The 26,762-nt window shown below is 36.9% G+C and overlaps 1 protein-coding gene across 1 annotated transcript in view; it reads left to right on the top strand.

The window, feature by feature from the left end:
- The window catches only part of COBL (cordon-bleu WH2 repeat protein), an 88,322-nt gene that overhangs the window by 44,791 nt on the left and 16,769 nt on the right, over positions 1-26,762 (top strand). The window contains exons 9-10 of the mRNA XM_014052405.2: positions 6,172-6,286; positions 10,371-10,544. Coding sequence (XP_013907880.2) covers positions 6,172-6,286; positions 10,371-10,544 — 289 coding nt within the window. The remainder of the gene's footprint in view (positions 1-6,171; positions 6,287-10,370; positions 10,545-26,762) is intronic.

Here is a 26,762-nt window from a genome sequence, read left to right as displayed (position 1 = left end):
TTATCTAGCAAGATGAGATGGACCAGGGAAGCCCTTCCCCCAAATACACGCTTCAACCAGATTTTGAGTCAGTAGAGTCTTATTCAAAACCCCAAGCCTAAGTCTATCCACACTGAAGCATTAGAAGTCATGAGGAATGACTGTTTCGCTGTCACGGACTTCTAGCCTTGGGGTTTCCTTATAAATACACAGCTGAATTCATATAGCATTATACTCAGAATCTTGGCTTTAAATATCTTATTTTCAAACTAATTTACAAATGTAAAAATGCAACACTTGTTTTTCGTATGAAGCATTTTTGCTACCGGTTCGGAACTGGGTGCGCGTGCAGGGTGCTTCTGTGCATGTAGAGAGCATCCCTGATGATGTCTAGGCGAGTGGGTGGAGCCGCCACCACTACCTGTTCACTCAAACTGGGGAGAACCAGCAGAATACCACCTCAGCCCTAGTTTCATTTTTAATGTATCCTATATTGTGGCATTAGCTGGGGTACTACTTCTTTGAATAACGATTGAGAGATATGCATATCATCCATATAACAGCCATCTTATCTGTGTGATTTATGGACATTGTATCTACAACATACATTAGAATTACATTTACATATCCAAACCAGACAACTGGGTGTTCTAATTAAGGTTAGAAAATGGGAAGCCATGAGTTCTAGTCCCACCTTAGACACAAATCACATTTTTTTAACCCTGGGAAGCAGACAGTGGCAAATCACTTCTTAAAAACTTTGCCAAAAAAACTATAGTGACTTGTCCTGGCAGTTGTCAAATGTTAGGTATTGCAGGTACCAAAACAAGTATCCAAAGTTGATTAAATTCATAGTTTCAATAGTCAATTTTAATTGTTGTTGTAATAAATGACATTTTGTTTCTGTTCAATTGTCAGAAACTTCTAAAAAGTTTAGAAAATTCATATTAATAGCTATTTGTAGCAGAAATTTCCTTGAAAATCTAGTTTAATAAAAACCAAGAATTAAGAGATGCTATTTTAATCAAAGTCTTTTTAGATTAGATTTGGATTCATATCACAACTCATTGTAGCTGAAAGTATCTGACAAAAATTTGAAAAAATTACACAATGGGTTTTAATAATTAGTTTTAATGTTTCATTGGTCATTTTCCTCAGGTAATATAAAGTGATACAAAACAATTCCTTTATTGTTTTTAAATATTAAATTTAATATAAGAACTGCTAATACTAGTATATACTTATATATATGCTATATATACGTTTTACATACTAGTATTAGTATTGAACTTGAAGTTCTTTACTTTATAGCAAGAATATTTAAAAGCATTGGGAAACAACACTGGCTGGAAAAAATAACCCAACTGCAAAGAGTTTTGAAAAATATCTTCCACTGGATTTTATTCACATATGTTTTCATTTTTTTAGTTGCAGCATTTATTTCTAATAGATAACTTTCCTCATGAAATGCCTTTTTTATAGAATAATTGATTGTAGGCATTTATAACCTGCCATTTTATGAATGTACTTATACAGTATATCTCCACTGTGCATGCTTTAAAAAAATGTTTTATATGATTCATTTTTATTGGTTTCTTGTTTTTGTTTTCTTCTTCTAGCTGCATTGTTTTGCTGATCAATGTCTGCTTAAATAAAATGAAGTTTGCTAATGAGTTATCAAAAATACTGAAAGTGCTGAGAACAGTGAGGAATTTGTTGCATTTGGCAAGAGGTGTTTATAACAAAGTTGGGTGGGCAATTGCTTCAAATGATGATGTTAAAGCTTGATTTTTTATAAAAGAAGCAGCCAACCATAACAAATTGTTTTCAACTTCTATTGTTTTGCTTTCTATCAATATGCAAAAGAAACACAATGTTCTTTGTGTTTTGCTACTTCCATTAAGCCTTCTGTAACTATAAAGTCTTGCAAATTGTGTTCCACAAATTTTATGAGCAAGCTTTTACTATATACTCATTTTGAAACTTTTAAGGAAGCATTTTAACTCATTTCACATGATCATGACTACATAGCTCTTCATTATAGAATAGCTATTTGCCAAATCTCCATTGCCGAAAATGGGGCACACTGCTTTATACCTTTCTATAAAAGTGGGTTTTTTACCTAAATACTATTCATGCTCTACTTTAGATATAAATTTATAAAATTATAAATGTTTGTGCATGTGTGTATGTGTTTGTGTGTGTATATGTAGACATACTTTTTAGGAGATTGTATTCTGGTAATCAGAGACATGGGATATAGAAGAGAATAACAGATTTGGAAGGGACCCTGGAGGTCTTCTAATCCAATCCCCTGCTTAGGCAGGAAATCCTACACCACTTCAAACAAATGGTTATCTAATCTCTTCTTTAAAACTTCGATTAGAGATTAGAGATTCTAGATAGGTAATCTGTCCATGTAGACTAGTAATTTCTTTATAAATAGGACAATATCCAAGTTTGAAAAAAGTGTTACGAAAGACAGCTGCAAGACAAGTATTTTACTGAACTAAGCCTGAAATAAAATATGTTCGCCATCTCCGATGCACTTACCTTAAATGTATTATTGCTGTTTTGGATTTTTACATAATTTGTGTGCCATTAGGGCCGCTGTCCACTACCTTTGTCCTCTCTACTCCCTCTCAGTATTCCCTACTCACAACCAGTAGCTCCTCCCACCAGCCTCTGGAAGTTGAAATATCTTAGAGAATTATGCCAGTCTGTTTGTGAATACCAAAGAGAATTCCGAGGAGAGAAATCGTATTTTCACAAGTATTTATTATATCTTGATTTTCTAAATTTTTTAAATTTACAAAATAAAGATACAATATTACTTGTCAGAGTATCTTTCAAATGGTAGTTATCACCAACTGATTGTGAATCAGCAAGGTAAGGCTGCAAGAAAAGCAAAAACAATTTTAAGCTTTACCAACATAAATATTGCACTTGTTCAACAAGGATCCATCTTAAGAAGGATTCAAATAAAAAGAGATTGAAGGAACTGGCAATACCACTGAGAAGAAGTGGTATTGCTACATTTTCAAGTACCTGAGGAAACTCAAGACTTACATTTATTATGTTAAAAGATAAGACATTGATTAATCACTTTACGTTATAGGAATATAGCTGCACGTTCAGTGAGTCATAGAAAACAAGCAATTGAATGAAAGATAAACTAAAGCAATTCAGTTTTCAAACCATGTTTATTAAAACACTCCAAAAGAGTAACCAATGGATTCCAGCATCCAGGCCAAGAGCCCTATATATAATTTGTAAAGGATTATGTAGGAAAAGATAGATTATCAATCATGAATAAGTCCTCCGGGATTGGGCGGCCTATAAATAAATAAATAAATAAATAAATAAATAAATAAATAAATAAATAAATAATAATAAATAATAATAAATAATAAATAAATAAATAAATAATAAACAAACAAACAAACAAACAAACAAACAAGCACTTATATTTTCATAGATGGGGGAAAAAGAACTCTGTATTAGCAATAAGTAAAGTAATTATCCAATTCCTATCCTGGAATTAATATCTTAATTTTGTCTTAATATCATCCCTGATTTACATTCCTTCACTCCTATATTATAAAATTACTGCATTTATATTACTATTATCTGATATTTTATCTGACATTTTTATACCTTACTCAGGGCCCCATCAAATTGAGTTACAATGCTAAATTTAAAATTAACTAAAAAAACTTAAAATATCCATCTTTACACTTATCTTTTCAACTTTCAAAGGGAGGAAAAAAACCCACATTGTAAGAGCTGCTCAGTAGTGTAATCAATAATCCAATGAAATGTATTGATAATACATTTAATACATAATTAATACATAATAATGGGGGACTTTGTCTCCCTGTTAGGGTAGTCTCTGCATCAAGCAAAGGATCAAACAGGTTCCTGACAATGCCTAGCTGATCAAAAACAGTACTGGTCATTTTCTGGCCATTCCCTCACTGTTGACAAGTAGAGACAGATATTAGTCAGAAGCATCTCACATTGTGTATCTGCTCATTCTAGAAGAGTTTAATCCTTCCAAAAAAGAAAAACTGTCTATCTGCAATTGTGATAGTAAATACCACTGTCTTCTCTGGATTCAGTTTCAACTTATCCCTCACCTAATTGATTATCACATATAGGCAACCATTTAGGGAGACAGACTAAAGATGTTGCCCCCCAAAATGAATTGATTATCATCAACATACCCTGCCAAATTCTCTAGATCATTTTTTCTCTATGATACCACAAAGTCATTGGAAGGCAGAAAACTGGTCAGGGAAGCAATTGGGCCATGAGATAACAAAGGAATGAAAGCATTGTTCAAGGATGATACAGAGATTGCAGAAAAAATGAACACATTCTTTGCATATATCTAAAAGATAACTGTTTCTATGTACTATGTACTGACTTTTCCAGGGAGCATATTGGAGAAACTAGTAACAAGAAAACTCAGTGTGAATTAGTGAAACAGATGTTAAATTAGCATCAGGGATACTGTTTAATTGTAGCTTCAACCATAGAAATTCACTGGATCTCTTAGCATGCTGTATCGCAAAGGGAGGTTGGAAAGAAATACTGGAAGAGGGAAAGCCATGTTCATCACTCTGAACTCCTGAAAGGAAAGTGGGATAAAATATAATACTATAAATATCTTTTATTTCTTAGGAAATGATCAGATCTTAAACAACAAATTGAGTGAATTTTCAGGTAGTACCAGCTATTAAAGTTGGTAAACATGAAGAGATTGTAAAACTTCAGAAGGATGTTGATAAACTGAATGAAGGCTTATCCTTATGGCAAATGTGATTCAGGGGTCATTGGTGCTCTCTGAGTTTGCTTGTTTTCTTACAAAGGTTTCATTACCCTAACTAGGTAATATCATGCAAATCACTAATTATATTACCTAGTTAGGGTAATAGCAATAACTTTTAGATTTATATACTGCTTCCTAGTGCTTCTACAGCCCTCTCTAAGTGGTTTACAAAGACAGCATATTGCCCACAACTACTGGGTCCTCATTTTACCCACATTGGAAGGATGGAAGGCTGAGTCAACCTTGAACCAGTGAGATTTGAACTGCGAAACTGCAGCTAGCAGTCAGCTGAAGTAGCAATAGCAATAGCAATAGCAGTAGACTTATATACCGCTTCATAGGCCTTTCAGGCCTCTCTAAGCGGTTTACAGAGAGTCAGCATATTGCCCCCAACAATCTGGGTCCTCAGTAGCCTGCAGTGGTGCACTCTGACCACTGCGCCACCTCAGCTCCTAATGTAATGTAATGTAACATCCTCAAGAAAACAAACAAGCTCAGAGAATACCAAGGACCTCTTATTTCAACCTTGTACTACAAATATTTTCCTTTAAATGTGATTCAATTTAAACAAATGTAAAAGTCATGCACTTGGGGACAAAAACCCCTAATTTTACATATACCCTGATGAGATTTGAGATGTCTGTAACTGATTGGGGGTGGGGGAATCTTGGTGTTATAATTGATGATTTGATGAATATTTTGACTCACTGCAGATGTTGTAAAAAAGACAATTCCAAACTAGGAAGGAAAAGGACTAAAAATAAATTGGTCAACCTGGTAAATCCCATATATGCATATATGTATGGGTACATTTGCCCAGGAAATACTGGATGCACTTCTGATTATCACAACTGAAAAACCAAAAAATGTGCAAGAAGCCAAATAAAATGATAGTGGAATTAACACTATCTCTTCTATGTGGGAAAATGCTGGTGGAGAGTTTTCCACTAAAAAAATCACTAGGTCACTATGATCAAGGTTTATAAAACATGTACACGTGGAAAATGTGGATGGTTAATCCAGGGGAGATGATTACAGTTTAGAATATACAAAATACATTTCTTTTTTTACATATTTTATAATAAATGAGGCTAATAGGTTTAGATGGGGAGTGATGATATTCACAGCAGACAGTCTATTGAGGGTAATTAATCCTGGGAATGTAATTTTATTGCCAGTTTAGAGAAGAATATTTTCAAGTACTAGCTGCTTGAGTAAAGGATTCCTTAATGCCTTTGTCTTTAGTCTAGTGGAACATGGCACTGAAAACAAAGGCCTCAAATATTGGTCTATTAATATTTCTTCAAATATACAAAATATGTAATATATGTCCACATAATTTTTTTCTGTCTTTATAGTTGCCTCAAAGTTCATTGCAACATGAAATAAAAAAGAAAAAGAGACCTGCTCCTCCTCCACCAACTTATAAAACGTTGAACAGATTTGAAGAAAATAAAAGACAAAGTACAATTGGTAAGGACGATTAGTTTTGACACTAGTGCATGTGATCTTTGCTGCTTTGCAGGTTGTGTGATGCATCAACAATAATCCTAAAATATATCCCAGTTTACAAAATATTACTATTAACATAACAGAATGAAAGTCTGGAAACAATGAAGTATTTGATCATTTATTTTTTCTTTCTTTAATAATAATGTTACTAAAAATTTAATTCAAAATATTTTTAAATATTTAATTCAAAAAAGAAAAACAAGAAAGTGCAGAAAATTAGAAAGAAAACAAGGATATAGCCTCCTTCTTCCTTCATCACAAGTATAAGCAATTTTAATAACTTATCACCTTTCCTTAAAATATAACCAGTCATCGCTTCTCATAATTCACTTCTTACACTTCTTATCTATAAAGAGATATTTCCAGCTTTCACTCCTGATCAGCAAAAGTCCCCCAAGGGTTATTACTATTTGAATAGATAATGATCAGATGAACTACCATTTACTTTTAACAATCTTGATTTTTAGTGCTTTCAAATAATATCCTAGAACTTGATTTAAAAAAAAAATCCTCTGTCTTTCTTCACTAAGTTCTTCAAAGCTTTAACATGTCTTTCTTGCAAATTGATTTAATGCATAAACATTTAAAAGTATGTGCAAATTTTTATGATGTACAGTATGTTAATACTTAAGGTGCGGTAAGCACATTTTTGCACATTTGAATATATTTTTGAAATATATTATCTGTTAATATAATACTTCAGTACAAGACTTATTCTCAACAAAGATGACAAATGATTTTTCATTCTTTGAGTGTATAATTAACTAAGTAGGAATTGACAATCTTTAATTAGCTAGATAAAGCCATAGCATTTGAACAGTATTTATTGAATAGTATTTATTGATTGGAAAGTTCTTAGTTAACACTAATATTAATATATTAAGATCCATGAATATGAATAAAGTTAACTGATTTTAACATTTTGTGATCTTTTCTCATTCACCAAAATATAGGAAACAACATAAAAAAATTTGCACATTTGTGCAGCTATCTGAAACTCCCATTGTTAGGCAGTTTATACAACTGGTAGAAAAAAGTAAAATAAATAATTCTGACACAAATGTTGCATTTGGCTATAAAAATTTAACAAACTTAATGAAGCTGAAAAATTTCTTATGATTATATAGTTTTATGTTTGATGAACTTTCTATCTTTTTTATGGTTTTAAAATTTGAGATATGATTTCAGTCAATCAATCAGAGTAGAGATGGAGGTTGAGATATTCTGGTCCAACCCCCTGCTCAAGCAGGAGATCCTATACTATTTCAGACAAGTGATTGTCCCGTCTCTTCTTAAAAACCTCCAGTGATTAAAAAAAACCCATAACTTCTGAGGTCAAGCTGTTCCACCAATTAATTGTTCTCACTGTTAGGAAGTTTCTCCTTAATTCCAGGTTGCTTCTCTCCTTATTTAGTTTCCATCCATTGTTTCTTGTCCTGTCCTCTGGTGCATGGAAAAGTAAGTTGATGCCCTTTTGTAAAGAATCTGATGCAGTTTTTTTCTCTCTGCTGCCTGTTACTTCCTTGCCATCTTCTCTTTTAATTTGATTCAAATCAAATCTTTATTGTCAGAGTACAACGTGTATACAATGAGATTGGCTGAGCCTTTCTTCGTGCACCTCCCCAACACAATACAACTCACCGTGAAAGACAAAAAATCCCTAGCCCAGTGAATCCTGCTAATAAACAACTACTCCTATTGCACTAGGTGAACTTATTACACATCTTGCACTGGCTCGCAAATCAATCGTACTATGCTGTTGAAGAGTTATTTTTCATTCAGGAGTCTGACAGCCCACAGATAAGAACTGTACTTCAGCCTGTTTGTGTGGCTGCCTATGCTTCTATATCTCCTTCCAGATGGTAGGAGAATAAAGAAAGGCTGACCAGGGTGTAAGTTGCCTTACTGCTTTCTTGTTATTTATATGTTGAAAGAATCTTTTTTTATTATCTTTGACTTTTATTGCAAGTCTTTGTTCATTCTGATCCTTTGCTTTTCTGACTTAATCTTTGCAGATTCGGGCTATCTGCTATTCTGCCTTAGTTATATATCCTTATTTCCATTATTTATACTTGTCCTTTTTGCTTTCAGTTTATTAGAGAGACCATTGTGCAATCAGGCTGCTTTCTCCTTGGATTTACTGTTTTTCTGTTTCAGTGTTATTGTGCTGGACTGGGATTTTATGATCATATTTTTCAGTTTCCCATGTTTCTTAAGTTGTTTTCTCCTTTAGAATTCTCATCCATGGAATTTTTCTTAGGCTCTCTCTGAGTTTAAAACACTGGCTGGATTATGTTCTGTTGCATTATTGTGTTTGCCTTATATTGAATTTCAATATAATGTCATCACTCACACCTAAAGTTCTGGCAAGTTAAACTTCCTCTATCACTTCTTCTCTATTAGTAACAATTAAGTCTAGGATAGCTTTTCCTCTAATTCTCTCCTCTACCTTTTGGATGACAAAGTTGTCAGCTAGGTTGGTTAGGAATCTGTTTGATCTCCCATTTGCTCCAGAATTTGTCTCCCAGTTGAAATCAGAATAGTTAAAGTCTCTCATTACTACTGTGCTATATTTTCTACATACATTTGTTAATATAAATTGCTTGATGACCTGTCCTGGTTCTCAAATCTTTCATTATCATCAACCATGGTATCTTTTTGCACCAGTTGCGGGAATTGAAGTCACCGTTCTGCAGTGGTTCCATTCTTTCCTCAGTGGTCAATTCAGTAGGTAGCAGTCAAAGGGCATAGATTCTCCCATGGGGTATCTCAGGAATCAGCACTTCCCTTTCTCTCTATGTACATGAAGCCACTGAGGGAGGTAATCCAGCACTTTGTAGTCTGATATAAATATGCTGATGATACACCCAATCATATATTGCAACTCCAAACTCTGGGCCAGAGATGCTATCAAAGTCTTGTTTCTATGTTTGGAGGCTATATGAGCCTGGCTGGGCGAGAATAAGTTTAAAGCAAACCTATTAAGTTGACAGTTCTGTTTATAAAACAGTGGTACCCTGAGCCTACTGCTTGGATATAGAGAGTATAGCCCTTGGAAGAGCAGGAGGCTTCAGATCCTCCTGAACTTGTGGCTCTTGCTAGATTAGCATATAAAGCCATGGCTGGAAGATGGTGAGAAAACGTCACTGCAGTGGTTCACCCCCTCATCACCACCCATGTAGACTATTGCAACATACTCTACATTTAATGATGATCTAGAAACTTTACTTTGTATAAAATGAGATTGCCCAAGTGCTCATGTTGGTTGACCATTTAATACATATTGCACTTGTTTTCAGATGCTGAACTGACTTCCTATTTTTTCCAAGTGCAATTAAAAGTGCTGACACTAACCTATAAAGCACTTTATTTATGGCTTGATGTTTGATTATCTGGTAGATCACCTCTCTTCATTAGAGGTGGCCTGTGCACTCTGCCTATGCCAGATGAAGCAGCTGGTTGCCTCACATTTTTGGAAACTTGGGAGGCTAAAGCCCAGAAACACTAGCAGCTAATCTTGTTAGCAGCTGATCTTGGTGGCATACAATTAAATAAATAAAGAGAAATGCAAGTTGGTTTGTACATTTTTTGGTTATGTTGGCAGTAACATTTTAATGAAATTGTATGAGCTATACATAATTTTTAAGATTATATGACAGTTCTAGATATATGACTGGCTCTGTGTTTTGTGTGTATGCTAATTACAAAGGTCAGGTAGAGAATAATACATGTTAAAAAAAGATTAACAATGGATTATTTCAAATGACTCACAACCAAACATTTCATTTTGAGGAAGCAATGGTAAATGGCACACTAACTATTTATGTTGTGATATGATTATGCTGCTTTGGAGTTTCAGATTTCCTTGAAAAATACATTAAAACTGACAAGCAGCTAATACTTTGGAGTAGTAATTTCCAAACACTAATCAGAAGGTGATTGTGATGTAAATTACTGCAAAAAGCATTGTACAGTAGAGCAAATGTGATAGGCATCTGATTTGATGGTAATAGTAACTAGTGAATTCCAATTGATTCCCCTATAGGTAATGAACAGCAAGTGCCTCAAAAGCCTCCTAGAGGCAATATACGAGATCCACCCCAGTTAGTGATCCCCCCACCCCCATCATACCCTCCTCCTCCTGACAAAGATACCTTGGACCCAGCTGCATTGTACAATGAAGCAGATGTTACAGACCCAACCCAGTTGGTATCTAAAAGTATGTTTGAAAAATTGTCTATTTCTCTTTCTTTTCCAGACTTTCCTCTGTTCTGTTTCCAGTCATATATGTGCTTTCCTTATCAATATGTTTCCTTTTAAAATCTTAAATGTATGATATGAACTTGACTAATATATTGAGTCAATCATGCCAAACCTTTTTTGGAAGTAGTCATTTAAGTTCATGATTTCAGATATGACAATTTTGGCATTTGGATGGTAACACTTGAGTTTGATGTTACATTTTACTTAACTATTTTTGTTTTGTTTTTACTTTTATGGAATTTTATAGTCCATTTCCCATGAAAATAATAGTTTGGTCTTACGGTGCTTAATGACCCTTATACCGCTTAAGAACTTGAATTACAGAGCCACTAAATCTTTTTCCAAATCTTGATTTTTCATAGAGTATAACAATATTTATTTCAAAAATAATGTTGAATCAATGTAAGGAGCATATAAGAAAAAAGAGGGGTTCTCCCAAGCAACAATTAATCTAAAAAAAATAGTAAGAAATGTATATTTGAATTATTTGTAATTGAAATGTTAAAACATAATTACATTTGCAGTTTGGAATAGTGAATGGGAAAAGGAAAGAGAAAGAGATTAAAAACAGGCTATTACTGGGTTTCTTGGAGTTTCTGGATAATTTTATAATATGTGATCAGGACCCACAATGACTATTTGTTTCCAGAGACTTGTTTCTGCTAACTAGGGCCAGCATTCCCCAATATTAGCAGCTTTTAAGATGCATGAAGTTCAAATCCCAGAATATGCACCAGCTAACCATGCTGGCTATGGAATTCTGAATATTAAAATTGGAGAAGGGCTTATTGGTTACCTTCAGTTCTTGGGTAACCTTATCTGCCACCAAGTTCCTATTGTCTCTCTGAATGCAGCAGCACCTGAAAAATACACATAACTGCCATGGGTTAGAGCTGTGTTATTAACCAGTGCATAACTGCTTTATTTTGCCTTTCTCAGGTTTATGTCCACATTTTTCACATCTTCAAAAAATTAAAAGGAAATAAATATGTTCTGTTCAAGTACAATTCTGTCTTGTTAACATTTGGTCCTTTAAATATTTTGCACACAAATCTCATATTATCCATCCATAGTAGATTTTTCTGTTTTAGTTTACTAATATGATTTCTTATATTCTTCTAGCCTAAAATCTGATTTTGATTAAACTTTCACTTTGTGAAGATTTGTTATGATTCATACATTTATTGCATGTATAGTTGCTGAGGCTTTAATTAATTAACAGCTCCATAAAGGCCTACTAATTGGTATATCATATTAAATTTAGTAGAATTTATCTTAAGACAAATATAATTAGGATATAGCATAACATTATTTGTGTCTGCTGAGGAGTAAACTGATACAGGATTGTAGATAGTGAGTTATCACTATAAATTAGGACCATTTGAAATATTTCAAAACATGATTCTATTTGGCCACAAGAACCCTATTTGTAGAAATATACCTGAGATTGTATGTGCTTGAATTATGTTCTTGCTGGCAGCAATAACCCCAGAGAATGAGTCACACTGTCAATTATGCTGTTGTTGTTATTTGATTTTTATAGTTTATATATGTTGTGTATGTGTATACACACAGTATACACACAGTAAGGTATATAACAACTGCATGCTCCAATTATGTATATTGATTTTGTCCAAGAATGTTACATTTCGAATTGCTAGTCTTTTGTGATCAAAGATTCTAAAAATATCTTTCACCCCTTTTTGAATATGCATTATATTCAAAGGTAACATATAACATCTGTGAGTTTTAAAAAGCTTATTTGGACAAAATATGTTATTCCTCAAGGATGCTTCCCCACTTTTACTATTATTTTCATTAGTAGCTCTTGAACGTCTAAAAATATACTTGATTATAGTAGTATGTATTTCTAGATTAATAAATTAGGAGAGTGCCTTAAAGTATTTTCAATTTTCAATTTTTAATGCATTATTTGCTTTTTTCCCCAACAGTTTATTGTTGTGCATCATTTCCTTCACCTTCCAAGCCCATCTGATACAGTTTGGCTCTTGCTATGGTCTCCATCTTTCTGAAAACTGTTGCCTCTGCTGCCTTACCTATCTTTATGTTGCCTTTTCCCTTCATATGGAAAAACATTCTTCTTACATGAATGACATTTTCAATTTTTTTTTCCATATATGTTATTATTTTGCGGTGACACATGTTTTCAGCTGAGTGACTATTTGTATGCTTTTTAAAAAAAATGACAGATAGAGGACATTTCTCAGTTTTGTTGTTGAAGTTGAAAAACTACATTTATGCTATTTTTTTCCTTATCTTTCCCTTTTCAAGAATACATTTACTACTATACATTTACTACTATACATTGTGCTATATTCATATATATATTTTATTTCTATTGTTCCATGCAATTGGGCACGCCTTAATGAAGCAAGGTAATGAATGATACACAATGGGGCCTTGTGTTAGTTTTCCAATGAGCTCAGAAAAGTTTTAATAGTATAAAGATAAAGCAATGTAGGCATCTAACGCTTTGAGGATTAATTCTAAGGAGGCAATAGACAACCCATGGGTCACCACTTAAGAAATATTACCAGATTCCTCAGTGCCATCAACAGTGGCAGAGCTTTTAATGTACTGAAAAGTTCTTAAAATTCAGTGAGATACTCTTGACATGTATCTGTCTTGAAAGTAGCCCATATTGAACTTTATGTCACAGACAAATATCAGAGATTGACCACAGGATATGTTTGATGATATTTTGTATTTACATTATGCTCTTAAGATCATTTTTATATCATAAATTGGTTTATAAAAATTGCTAAATTTCAATTTCATGGGACTCTGGGATCCTCTAATTTGAATCCATTCTGTAAGTTTTGCAATTTGAGTCACACTCGTTTGAGAGATTTTGCTTTATGGTGAACTGTTTCACCCAGTTAAAGTTTACAAACACAAAGAGTTTTAATAGTATATAAATAAATGCTTACACTGTTCCATCACTTGGTTCAAGCAAGATATGTTTGTTTAGGATTACATTCCGGCCTGTTTATATAGGAATCGAGCTCATTGATTCCAGTGGATTTATCTCAGAATTTTACTAAGACACCATTCAGAATGGCAAGATTTATTTCTGAATAGAGTTGCAGGGTTAATATTATGTTGAACATAGCAGTTATGTCTTCAGGTCACATGAATAAGTTCAATTTGCTTGGTTTCTGCCAGTCAGAACAGACAATTAACAGTACAATTCAATCATAAAAATGCTTCAAAATGTTGCCTGATAAAGTAAATCACAGGATTTAATAGTATGTGGGAATGTCCTTAGAGATTGAGTAAAATGATCCTATCCAAGGAAAAGTCCCAAGTTTCAACTGTAAAAGTGATGGTAGGAGAATTGTACTTTCTGAATTGCAAGATTGATGTCAGCCTTATGAGATAGACCAGAACAAACATGGCCAGATAAACTAATTCTACTTTATTTAAAGGTACATTAACAGAATCTTGAAATCTGAAATTACAGTTCCCCCACCATCACCTTTATAGCAGAATAACTTAGGGTGGGTCCCTCTTGAGCCTGTTGCTCTGTCCATAGCTATAGGCTCCCTCTTATCTGACCATTCCCTAGGCAGCATCTTTCAGCAAAAATCCCACATACCACTACATAGGAAGATATGCAGAAGATATAATAAATGTAGACTAATTCATTACCTTTCCTACTTTGCATACTCTTAACTGCATTTCAATATCTTGTTGTAGTTCTATTACCATATGCTAAATTAAGTGTGTTTTTGAATTAAATACTTTCTCAACTGTTTGATGGCAAATCTAATCCAATAGAGTTCTTTTTGTATTAGTTTGAGAAATAATGTTCATTGCTTTTTGTGTGTATTTCTGATAGCATTTTTTATTTAGTAGAACTGTCCATTTTAAGCACCGATATTTATATAAAAAGCTATAAATGTGAACTTTATATATACTAAATGAACAGAAATAATATTCAAACACAAAACTATTTTGCATTCAAAAGGTTATGATTTTTTCTGATTACTTAATATGCTGCATTGATTGAAAAACTTGCTCTTTTTTAAAAGTCACATTTATCTTTGTTAATTTCTAAACATCTAGCAAGTATTAATTACCATTAATGCTCAAATCAAAATTTGCTCTCTATATCAGTTGGGATATTATTAAAGCCATAGCAGTTTTAATTTATTATACAAATATCTTTACTACTGGCATTTTATGTACTATTTCCAATATGTTAAAGAAGTATATCAACAGTTTTCAAAGTAGTGTCAAGTCAAAACCTTTTACTGAGATCAGTACATTGAGAAAGCATCTGTTTTCAGCATTAGACTGGAAGATAATTCTCATGTTAACTAAGGAGAAATATATATGTAAGACTTCTACTTTTTCTTCATTTTCTTCTGTTATATATGTATTTACTCAGAGCTGTGCAAAGGAGATAATTCTGAGCTAAGAATAGATACAGTTTGTATACTCTTACATGTATCAAAGAAGAAAGAAAAGTTTTTATTATTTGGGTAAGAATTTAAATTTACACGGTCTTTCTTCCTAAGATTGTAACTCAATGGTATCTCATATCTTCTAAGATGAATCTTATCAAGAGGCAAATTTAGCAGTTAACCAAATCTCAGGGTCAGAGGACAAGATGCTTTAAGTGAAAGTAATTTTGTTTATTAAAGGAACAGGCCAATAGTTTTGTTCTCTTGTTCTCTAATTTTCTATCACCAGAAAAATTAATCATCTACACAGTACTGTATGTAGACATTGGGTTTACACATCTGAACTGCAAAATCTAGAGCCACAGCAAAGAGACATAGAAAACATTAACTCTGTGATGCTATGTTGTGCTTTGGATTTTCCAGGCCAGATGTGATGGGCATGCAGAATCAAACCCCTTATGGCAACCCAGAAATAACCTATGTCCTAATTGTTGTTTATTACAAATTATTTAATTACCATTTGTATATTAAAATTAACAAATTTTAGTTTTTGGTTTGGTCCCAATCACATTCTTATGCTTGATCCCACTGTTTTACTCAAATAGCATGTGAGAAATAGGTTAATTAATTTTTGAATAGAATACCTATTTATTGAGAGCTTAATGAATTACTTACTTAAGGTAGCAGACTAAAAATTGGGAGTTTGTGAGTCCTAATACAATCATAGACACTAAGCCACTTGGGGGACCTACTTCCAGTTTTGCCTATCAAATGTTTATTTACTCAGAGTTGTGCAAAAGAGTTATAGCAAAAATGCTGTTCTTTTTGTATTTAAGTTTTAATAACAACATTATCAGTTATTACCTAATTTCATCATTAGCCTTCAGATGGAAAGTTGAGGTTAGGCCATTTTTACCCAGGACACTAATATTTGTTTTTATTCTTTTTTGTTTATTTCGTTTTAATAAGAAAAAGAAAAGTAATTCAACAGAGCAAAGGGGGTATATATGCTAACAATAAAAAGGAAAGGTGGGAAATTTACTTCGCTAAACCTGAAGATTATCCTAAAAGAGTTTTATTTGTTGATTTGAAAGCATGTGGGTATTATAATTTTGTTTATTTGTAGCTGATCATGTACTTTTCTTAATATATAATCAAATAAATGCATTCTAAAGAGAAAAATATTCCTCAATATTTTCTTTATCTAATGCAATAAATATGAATTTTACTTTAAATGTTCAAAAATACCATTGCAAATCTTTTAATGTGGCTGAGAGAAAATGGTATACAAATGCTAATTAGTAGGGAATTATTTTGAAATTAATCTGTGACTTGCAAGAAATTTTATATTAAGGACAGGCAACTTGTCAAAAATGCATTTGTAAGATAAAAGCATTGATGAACACACTCACAAAATTACTTGCTCTTCACAGAAAGTGGTTATCAATTTTATGTTGAAGCATTTGTAAGATGAAAAAATGTGAGGAATACACTTAGAAAATGACTTGCTTTGCACATAAAGTGGTTATTGTCTCAGGCATACATAAAAGACTCATTATGGGCATAGTTTGATAGGTACCTACTTTGGAAAATGCAGCAGATGAGGGAGATAAAATAATTACTTGCAAATATACTTGATGGCTTTATTGCAGGTTATAGGAAATCTTATAGCTCAGATATGGGCATGCCTAAGACCTTTCAATGAGTGCTTTACTGTCCAAAGTGCATGCTGAAGAGGCTAGTTAGGAGATCAGTTGACACACTCAATGGCCAAGGACTTGAGGCTGCTTTCTCCTTCTGAAAAGACTGAAATTCTTTGGGTACTATCTGCTTAAACTACCAGATCTGTCTTTCCTATGTTAAGAAATTAGAATTTGCTGATGGATATGATGCTGTGCATAATGGAGGTACTATTATTTATTATCACTAGGGATTTCCAGAATAGAAAGCAGGAGTATTGGTGGAGGACTGTCTTTCCATGCCAGTTGCCTTTTAATTGCTGTAACAGAGTAATAGAGAAAACCTTGTAGTATGCAGATGATCATTTCATGCTACTTGACAGTCTGAACTGTCAGCTAATGAATTGTTGAGAGAGTGCAGGGGCTTGACTTTGGCTTAGGAAAGATCACCTTTTAAAATTGCTTACCTCTTCTTTATAGGAAGTCCATGATGTTAAATGTCAAAAAGATCTTCAGGAAATCTTGCAAAAAAGAGAAGGCTCCTTTCCTTTGCAGTGCTGGTCAAAGAGTTCGTTTACTGAGTAATTTTGGCAAATGCTGTGGAGATTGTTTTCAGGATCTTTCACTCTAGATAGCTTAGCAAATGCTGCAGGCAATCATTAAGTTACCCATTTTGGAAACGTCTTAGACATAAAATAATAGGATTGGAAGGGAACTTGGAAGTCTTCTAATCCCATCTTCTGCTCAAGCAGAGCTTATGCCATTCCAGACAAATGGTTGCCCAATCACTTCTTGAAAACCTCCAGTGATGGAGCAGCTCAATTTCTGTTCTACTCATTTATTGTTCTCACTGTCAAGAAATTTCTCCTTGGTTCTAGATTGGAGAAATTTCCTTGACAATTAGAACAACTAAACATTAGACAGGCATCCTCTTTCACAGCATTAACAGCAAGAATTAATTTACATAAATTAATTTAGAGAACAATTAATTTAACTTCAGACAGTGGATCTCTTTCACAATAGTAGCTAAACCAATTCATGCAAATCTGTTTCTTCCTTTCAAGAAAGTAAATCAGTTTTCTTTGTGACACAACTTGTTTTACCAAATGGCTTTGCAGTTTATTTTTAAATTTAAAAATATTTTTTAAAACCAGTGGATTGCTTCTGGAGATAATGGATTGTTGCCCATTGGTACTATAATGTTTGATAAATAATTTATGTAAATGAATTTGGTAAACATGAAACAAAACAAAAATTAATGAATTAATGCCATTCTTAAGTCTTAAGGTATGTATTATATTTCATAAAATTTAGACCTATTGGATATTCCCCGCCCACCCTTACATTTCTCATTTTTTGTTAATCTTATTAATCTTTATGCTATTCCTTAATTTCATGTAAAACTGATCATTGGTTTCATTTCACAATACAATGCCTCTTAGATGTTTATGTATTTGTCAATTTATATAGCAACCCATTCAATGTGCAACTCAAGGCAGCTTACAAGTATGGTAGACAATACTAAATAAATGGTTAAAACATAAGTAAATCAGTTATGGCAAAGGCAATTTGACCAGGTTTTTAGGGCTTCACAAAACAAGATATGGATTTAAAAGGATTGAGCCTGGCTCTGTTCCTTACTCATCAGATCTTCGTGGGTTTCAGACATCGTATCAGAACAGTGAGCAATCACTTGAATAATCATGGATGAGATATATAATTGGGCATCCTCAGCATTCTGAAGATTCTTAATCCCATCCTGATGAATGACTTCCCCCTGCAGCCTTATATACCGTAGTTGTGAAAAAGAAGTGGAGAGAGAATCAAGCTATGAGACACTATACAAAACAAATGTTGGGATTTGCATCACCACCTCCTATTACTGCCAACTACAACCAACTCTGGAAGAAGGAGAATTGCTGTCATGCCAGGTCCTCATTAATTAATATATCAATGGCCACTGATAGATTAAGGAGGTCCAAGATGGATGCACCATCTCATCCTGATCCCACCTTAGGTATTTAAATAATCTGTCAATTCCAGAGCCTTCTGACGCTGCAGCCCAACTGCATTTTCCACAATTTTTTTTCTTTGGAAAAGGAAAGGTTGGAAACTGGTCAGAAATTATCCAGTATTGTTAGGTCCTCATATGGGAAGGATTACTGCTTCCTTAAGCATAGGGGAACCAACCCTTATCTCAAGAATTCCTGAACCCAATCCAGGGAATGTGACCAATTTGGAAGAGCAAGGTTTTAATAAAGTGGTTGTCTCACTAACAACTGAGGATTCTTAAACTTTCTCAGAAGCAAAAACATAAGCAACAAAAAGCAGAATGAAACACTCCCCATATAACCTCTGCTGGAATGCTACATAGCTGGAATCTAGTTCAGAGCAAATCTTATTTGACAGATACCAGAAAATTCCTCACATCAGGCCTACAGATGATGACCTGACCTATCACAGAAGAGAATAAGTTGCCTTAAATAGGATAGCTAGATAATAGTCAACAGATGCAAGCAACATGATAAAATACACATTTTTTGCCATTTTTATTATCATACAATCCTTAAAAAATGCCCTTGCTCATGTGTTGTGGATTTGTTCCTTGTCTTCCTCCAGTAGCATTGTAGGCATCTCTTCTCTTATTTCATCTTCTGAAGTTCTTATGAAAGTCAGAACCTTTAGGATCTGCATTCATAGAGAAGCTGTGCAGATGCTGCTGATATAAGGGCATAGTCATCTTTACATTCCAAGAAGAAATTAAAACTTTAATTGGATGGTTCTCAGAAATACCAGTGGGTATGTCAGTTACCTGGGATAGACCAATTAAATGGATCATATTTTCCCAGCAGAATAAAGAGCTCCAGACAATCAAAGGGTGATCTATCAATGACACGGGATAATTTGATATTTCCTCCAACTCCAGATCATGTGCTTGAGATTAAACCCCTTACTGTTTGTTGGATTCCTGATAATCTGATCGGAGCTGATGTTGCATCTAGGGAAGAATTTGAAGCAGGTTGTAGTATCCAATTGTATAAATCCAGTTCTCATTTTAAAGAAATTGCTTCTTGGATCCCCCTCTAATGGGCTCCCACTCATTGCTTCTTGTCCTACCCTCAGGTGCTTGGAGAGTATAAGTATAATCTTTATTGTCATTGTACTTAAATACAATGAAAGTGGTTTTAACCTCACTGGTGCAAAATTATAACAGAAACGAAAAAAGAAAGGAAAAGAAAAAAAAACTTGCATGTGCATGCAGTGATTGTGGTTGTATTTAAAAGTTTCACAGCTGAAGGATAGAAACTATCCTTAAATCTTTAAACCTGTTTGTTCGGCTAGCTATTCTTCTGCCTGATAGTAGAAGTGCAAAGAGACACTGACCAGGGTGTGAATTACCTCTTGAGTATCTTCTTTACTCTGCTAAAGCAGTGAGATCTGGCGATGTCATCCAGTGGTGTCAGGGGGCAACCAATGGTTTCTTGTGCCGAATTGATCATTCTCTGTAGTGCCTTCCTGTCTGCAGCTGTTAAACCAGTATACCATACTGTAATAGAATATGTGAGGACACTTTCTATGGTGGACCGATAGAAAGAGGTCATCAGCCGTTGTTCCACCTGATTTTTTCGCAGGACTCGAAGGAAATGAAGTCTCTGTTGGGCCTTTCAATCACCAAAGATGTGTTGTTTTTCCAGGTGAGATCTTGACTATTAAGCAGTCCCAAGAATTTAAAAGAGGAAACCCTCTCCACACAGCCCCCCTCGATATACAGTGGGGCAGGTTCCTCTCTGTGCTTCCGGAAATCTTGTCCTACTAGTATTTAGATATAAGTTGTTTCTTGAGCACCATGTGGATACCTTCTGGACTTCTTCCTGTATGCTGATTTGTCCCTCCAGTTATGAGACCCAGCACTGTTGTGTTGTCTGCAAACTTTATTATGATGTTGGATGGATCAGAGGATATGCAGTCATATGTATACAGCAAGTACAGGTAGGGGCTGAGCACACAGCCCTGAAGGGATCCTGTGCTGAGCTTCAGCGTGGAAGATGTAAAGGATCCAAACCTTACTATTTATGGACGATCCGTCAGGAAGTCTTTGATCCATTCACAAGTGAGGGAAGGGAAATTCAGATCGGTCAACTTTTCAATGAGAATTCCTGGTAAGATGGTGTTAAAGGCCGAGCTGTAGTCTATAAAAAGCATTCTGACATAATCCCCAGATTTGTCAAGGTGGCTCAATGCAATATGTAGAGCAGTGGTGATGGTGTCCCCTGTCAAACTGTTGCTTCTATAAGCAAACTGGTGTTGATCAAAATTTGGTGGAAGACGGGACCTGAGGTGTTGTAGGAGCAGTCTCTCAAAGCACTTCATCACTATAGATGTCAGGGCAATGGGTCTATAGTCATTCAAGCTTTTTATGGCTGCTTTCTTTGGAACTGGGATAATTGTGGCTGTTTTCAAGCATGATGGGACTCTAGCCTGATGCAGGGAGAGGTTAAAAATCCTTGTTAATTGGTCAGCACAGGTTTTTACCACTTTCCCCAACAACCTGTCTGGACCTGCAGCTCTGTTGAGATTTACAGCCTTCAGCTCAGCTCTCACTTGATGTTCATCCAGGGTGAGTGGCTGGAGGTCAGAGGGCCTTTGGGCTAGAGCCACAGAGACTGATCTTTTGACCTCAATGCGGGTGAAGAAGCTATTTAGCTTCTTTACTAGCAGGACATTAGCATTGGCTATTTTTTTCTATTTGCCCTTATAGTTGGTTAGGTGTTGTAGCCCCTGCCGCACCTGTCTTGAGTTATTATCTTCCAGATACTTCTCTACCTTTTGTTTGTATTTCTGTTTAGCCACCTTAATGCCTCTTCTCACGTTTGCCCTGGCTTCATTGTATTTGTCTTCGTTTCCTGCCTTGAAGGTTGAGTTTTGGGCTCTCAGAAATGATTGTACTTCTGCTGACATCCAGGGTTTACGATTACTGTAAACTCTGATGTGCTTATTCACTGTAACATTGTCTGTGCATGTTTTAATGTATGAGAGTACAGTGTCAGTGAATTCTTGCAGCTCCCAATGTTCAAATATACTCCACTCGGTAGTCTCAAAGCAGTCCTGCAACTGGCAGAGTGCTCTCTCTGGCCAGATTTTGACAGTTTTCAAGACTGGTCGTATCCTTTTCCTAAAGGAGATATGTTGAGGATTCAGAAAATCCTCCACTTACGACCGGGAGGCCAACAACAGTCTAGGCTGCACCCTGATTGGCTGAGGCGCAGCATAGCCTGTTGCTAGCCAGCCGAGCCAACCTGATTGGCCAGGGTATTGTGTCAGCAGTTGCTAGATGCTCCTAGGCCTCCCATTGGTTCCCCTGTTTAAACTACTGTGTATAAATACCTTGGCACGGAAATGTTACTTTTGAATCGCTGTCATCTTCTTGTTGTGTTGTGAAGTCCTGGCTCTCGCGTCGTCTCTGCCCTCGATCCATTAAACTGGCGACGAAGGTGGGATTCAGCAATTCCTGACTGCAGAGCCTAGGACAGAGCGAGAAGGAATTCAGCAGAAGCCGCTCAAGCTGCGTCAACCCGCTGGTGTGGCGAACCGCTGATATATTTTTTCCTCTCTCTACGCCCTTCTATCACTCTCTCGCATACCACACCGAGAGATCTCTTACAGCTACCATGGCATACACCTTACCACCTTTTGCTCCCTTCGGAGCCGCTGGTGAAACCTGGGAAGGTTTCATGGAGCGCTTCGAGTGCTACCTTATGGCATCGAAGAATCACAATCAGCCAGAGGCAGAAAAATGCAGCTTCTTTTTGAGTTGTTGCGGACCTGCGATGTTCGCGTCCACCAGAGCCTTAGCCTCTCCACGACCGGTGTACCAGCTCAGCTGAGACACGTTAATGTCCAAACTGAAGCATCACTACGCCCTGGCAGCGTTCCGCATCTCTCGCTGTTACGCATTACGCCGATGTGTCCAGAAACCGGCGGAAAGCATCAGCCAATTCCTAGAGTCGCTCCGCGTAACGGCGGTCCGGTGTGACTTCCGCGATTTGGACGAAAACCTCGTCGAGCAATTTGTATGCGGGATGAAGGACATTCACCTATGAAGCCGCCTCCTGTGGTACCCCGACATCACAATTCAGCAGGCTGTGGAAGCTGCCAGAGCAGCTGAGCTCTCTGAGCAGTCCACGGCCGATATGCAACACCTGCAGCCCTTTCTGCCGCCTCCTCCGGCGCTTCCTGTGTGCCCTCCACCTGCCGCTCAAGCCTGCCTCGTTGACAAGCTGGTGCCACCCGAAGATCCCAGCTCTGAACTAGTTGGCTAGCTCCGGGCACAGCCCAGGTGCCCACCACCACTGCCAGATGCCCCTGCCTCGTCTGGATGTGTGGGTTGCGGCAGCCGCCACGCCCGCACAGCTTGCCTCTTCAAGGGCACAGTCTGCCGCCGTTGCAACAAGAAGGGCCACATTGCCCAGGTTTGTCGCGCCTCCCTGCTTGCACCATCCTTCCTACAGCGGCCTGCCACATCTCAACCATAGCCGTGCTGCCAACCGACATGGCCCGCTAGGTGGGCTGAAGACTGCCACACCATTTACCAGCCGGATGCCGTTGGGGAGACGGTCAGCCAGGCGTCAGCCGGGGCCCGCAAAGTTTCCGCCGCACTCCAGCTCGAAGGGTCGGACTGGCCGATGGATCCGAGTGGAAGTGCCATTTGGATCAACTAAGGAGGTGCCTCCCTGCGGAGACCAGCGGCCCGAAGGATCCAGGGCCCAATGACATAGCTGCCTGCCAGCCAGTCCCAATGTTCCAGGCCTTCCCCAGGCAGGCCTCTCCTATCCTATGTTTCCAGAGTTTCAAGCTACAGTTGCTCCACCTCAATCCGACCAGGCGCAGTACGACAGGGCCTTTCCCAGTTCAGGCCCTACCTACCCAGACGCCCCCCTGTTGGCAGGCGTCAGCAAACTCAACCTGAAACGGTTTTACCGCCAAGTTCCAGCTACAATCTTTCGCTGGTTGCCGCCTCCCGGCAACGCAAAATTCCCTCTGTAGCCGCGCCCCCTTGGCCCGGCCTACCTGTTTTGTTGAGCCCGCCTTCTCAGCCATTCCAAAATGGCATCGTTCGGAGCTCCACTCCCTTTGGGGAGGAGCTACCACGAGCAGGTCTCACCCCTCCGACGACTGCAGGCAAACTGCGAAGATCTGGGCAGGTCCGGCGCCGCCCCGCCTACCTAGAGGACTACGCATCCTCCAATCAGGGGCATGTGCTCTAAGCCAGGGGGAAGGGGTGTTGAGGATTCAGAAAATCCTCCACTTACAACCGGGAGGCCAGCAACAGTCTAGAATGCGCCCTGATTGGCTGAGGCGCAGCATAGCCTGTTGCTAGCCAGCCGAGGCGACCTGATTGGCCAGGGTGCAGTTGCTAGATGCTCCTAGGCCTCCCATTGGTTCCCCTGTTTAAACTACTGCGTATAAATACCTTGGCGCGGAAATGTTACTTTTGAATTGCTGTCATCTTCTTGCTTGAATAAATCTGTTGTGTTGTGAAGTCCTGGCTCTCGCGTCGTCTCTACCTTCGATCGATTAAAAGATATACTTTGGGCACAATAGCAGAGAGATGTGGTCAGACGTACCCAGATGGGAGAGGGGGATTGCTCTATATGCCTGTCTTAAGTTTGAGTACATATGGTCTAGAGTATTCTTACCTCTGGTGGTACACTGCACATACTGCACAAACCTAGGGAGAACAGACTTTATACTGGCTTGATTAAAATCCCCAGACACGATAAAAGCGCCCTCAGGGTAAGTTTGCTGCTGCCTCTTGATGGCATTATCTAACTTAGAGAGCGCTGCGCTATTATTTGCATCAGGTGGAATATAGACAGCAGTGATAACTATAACAGAAATCTCACTAGGTAAATAAAATGGCCGACAAATGACAGTTAAGAATTCCACATCTGCAGAACAGTGAGTATAAGCAACTCTACTGTTAGTGCACCAGTTATTATGTGTGTAAATACAAAGCCCTCCACCTTTGCTTTTACCAGAGTTGCTGTTCCTGTCAAAGCGGTGTGTGGTGCCATTAGTTAGCTCCACTGTTACATCCGGTACAAGTGGATGAAGCCCGGTCTCTGTGATGATCATCACACAGCAATCATGAATGAGCTTATTCGCTGCCATCCATACCTCTACTTCATCAGTTTTGTGGACAAAGGATCTAGAATTGGTTAGAAAAATGCTTGGTAATGCTGATCTGTGAGGCTGCTTCCATACCCGAACTAGCAAATGAGTTCTACATCCCTGCTTCTGTTTTCGCTCTCTTCGCTGCCTCCTAGGGCCAACAACAATCCATGGAGAGCCTAGCAGTCTTACTATGTCACTCAGTATATTATGAGACTGCTGGAAGTCGCTGGTAATAACTCCCTGCGGATATAGACTAGTTTTTGCCTAACTCTACTGTGGCACCAGGAGCTCAAAGCCGCAGCATCTAAGTGTGCTGCCATTGGGAGGGGGGGAACCCGATTCTTTTCTCTGTGACAGCTTTTTAAGTATTGAAAGAGACTATCATCACCCCTCAGTCTTCCCTTTGTTAAGCTAAACATACCTGGTTCCTTTTGCCATTCCTTATACAATTCAGCCTCCAAACCCTTATCTTCTTTGTTGCTGTTCTCTTTGCTGCTGTAATCTTTCTTGAGCCTGAGCATTTTTTTTTGTATTTTGATTATAACTGGACACAATATTCCAAGTGTGGTTTCTAATTATTGCATACTAATAAGTTATAGGTACTATCTCTTTTCATGATTTTGGTGCGACCCCTCTTAATGCATCCTAGGACTTCATTGCTTATTTTGACAGCCGCATCACATTGCTGGCTCAAACTTAAATGGTGGCTGAAGAGGACATCTAGATACCTCTCATAGTAATTACCATTAAGTCAGGTACTGCCTACTCTGTATCTATGCATTTGGTTTTTCTTGTATAAGTGCAAGACCTTACTTTTTTTTAACTTTTTGAACAGCATCTTGTTGGATAAGGCCCAATGCTCAAGTCTCTCAAGATCCTTCTGAATCTTAAGTATATCTTCCAAAGTGTCAGCAATTACACCAATCAGCTTGGTGTTATTTGCAAATTTGATGATTTCCTCTTCTATCCCTTCATCTAAACCATTTATGAAGATGTTGAACACTGAGCCCAGGGTAGAACCTTGAAATATCTTATTGGATGCTTCCTTTTATGTAGGTATAGTTCCATTGAGGACCACATGCTGAGTGTGGTTGATCAGCCAACTGTATATCCATCTGGTAGTGGTACGGTTTATTCCGCATTGTTCTATTTTATCTAGAAGTAGGTTGTGGCTTATTTTTCAAATAACTTATGGAAATGTATACTATGTATACTATATTTATAGCATTTTCTTGCTCCACTAATTTAGCCATTTTATCAAAAAAGGCAAAATTTGTTTGAAATGACCTTCTTTTAACAAATCCATGCTGGTTTCCAGCGATTATGTTTTTTCACTGTGGTCTTTGGTTTTCAATACTTGTAAATCATTGCATTTTCAACTTATCAATATAATATAATATAATAAGCATAGTGCATAGTGCTGGTTTTTTTCTTCCAGTTTTCCCAGTTTCATCTTCTTCCAATCTAGCTTCCTTTAATATATATTCAGCATCTAGACTGAAATTAGATCCTAAGCATTCTTTTGCTAGCATGTGAAATTAAGGTCATTGTACAATATGTTAAGTTGCTGTTTATAGGTACAGGTAGTTCCTTACCTATAACTGAGCATAAAATTTTACATTGCTATGTAAGACAGTTGTTAGTTTTGTCCCACTTTATGACCTGTCTTGCCACAGTTTTAAGTGTATCGCACTGCAGTTATTAAAGTACTAACATTGTTCTTAAGTAAATCTGGCTTTCCCATTGACTTTGCTTGTCAGAAGGTTGCAAAAAGTGATTACATGGCCCTTGGACACTGCAGCCATCATACATGTCAGTTGCCAAGTGTCCAAATTTTGATCATGCATGTCCATGGGATGCTGCAACGTCATAAGTGTGAAGACAGTTATA

Source organism: Thamnophis sirtalis, unplaced genomic scaffold (genome assembly GCF_051295495.1).
Source record: "Thamnophis sirtalis isolate CommonGarterSnake01/CBP01778 unplaced genomic scaffold, rThaSir2_p1.2 scaffold_4, whole genome shotgun sequence".
Lineage (NCBI taxonomy): Eukaryota > Metazoa > Chordata > Lepidosauria > Squamata > Natricidae > Thamnophis > Thamnophis sirtalis.
The sequence above is the reverse complement of the archived record's forward strand: the minus strand, read 5'-3'. Positions and strand labels throughout refer to the sequence as shown.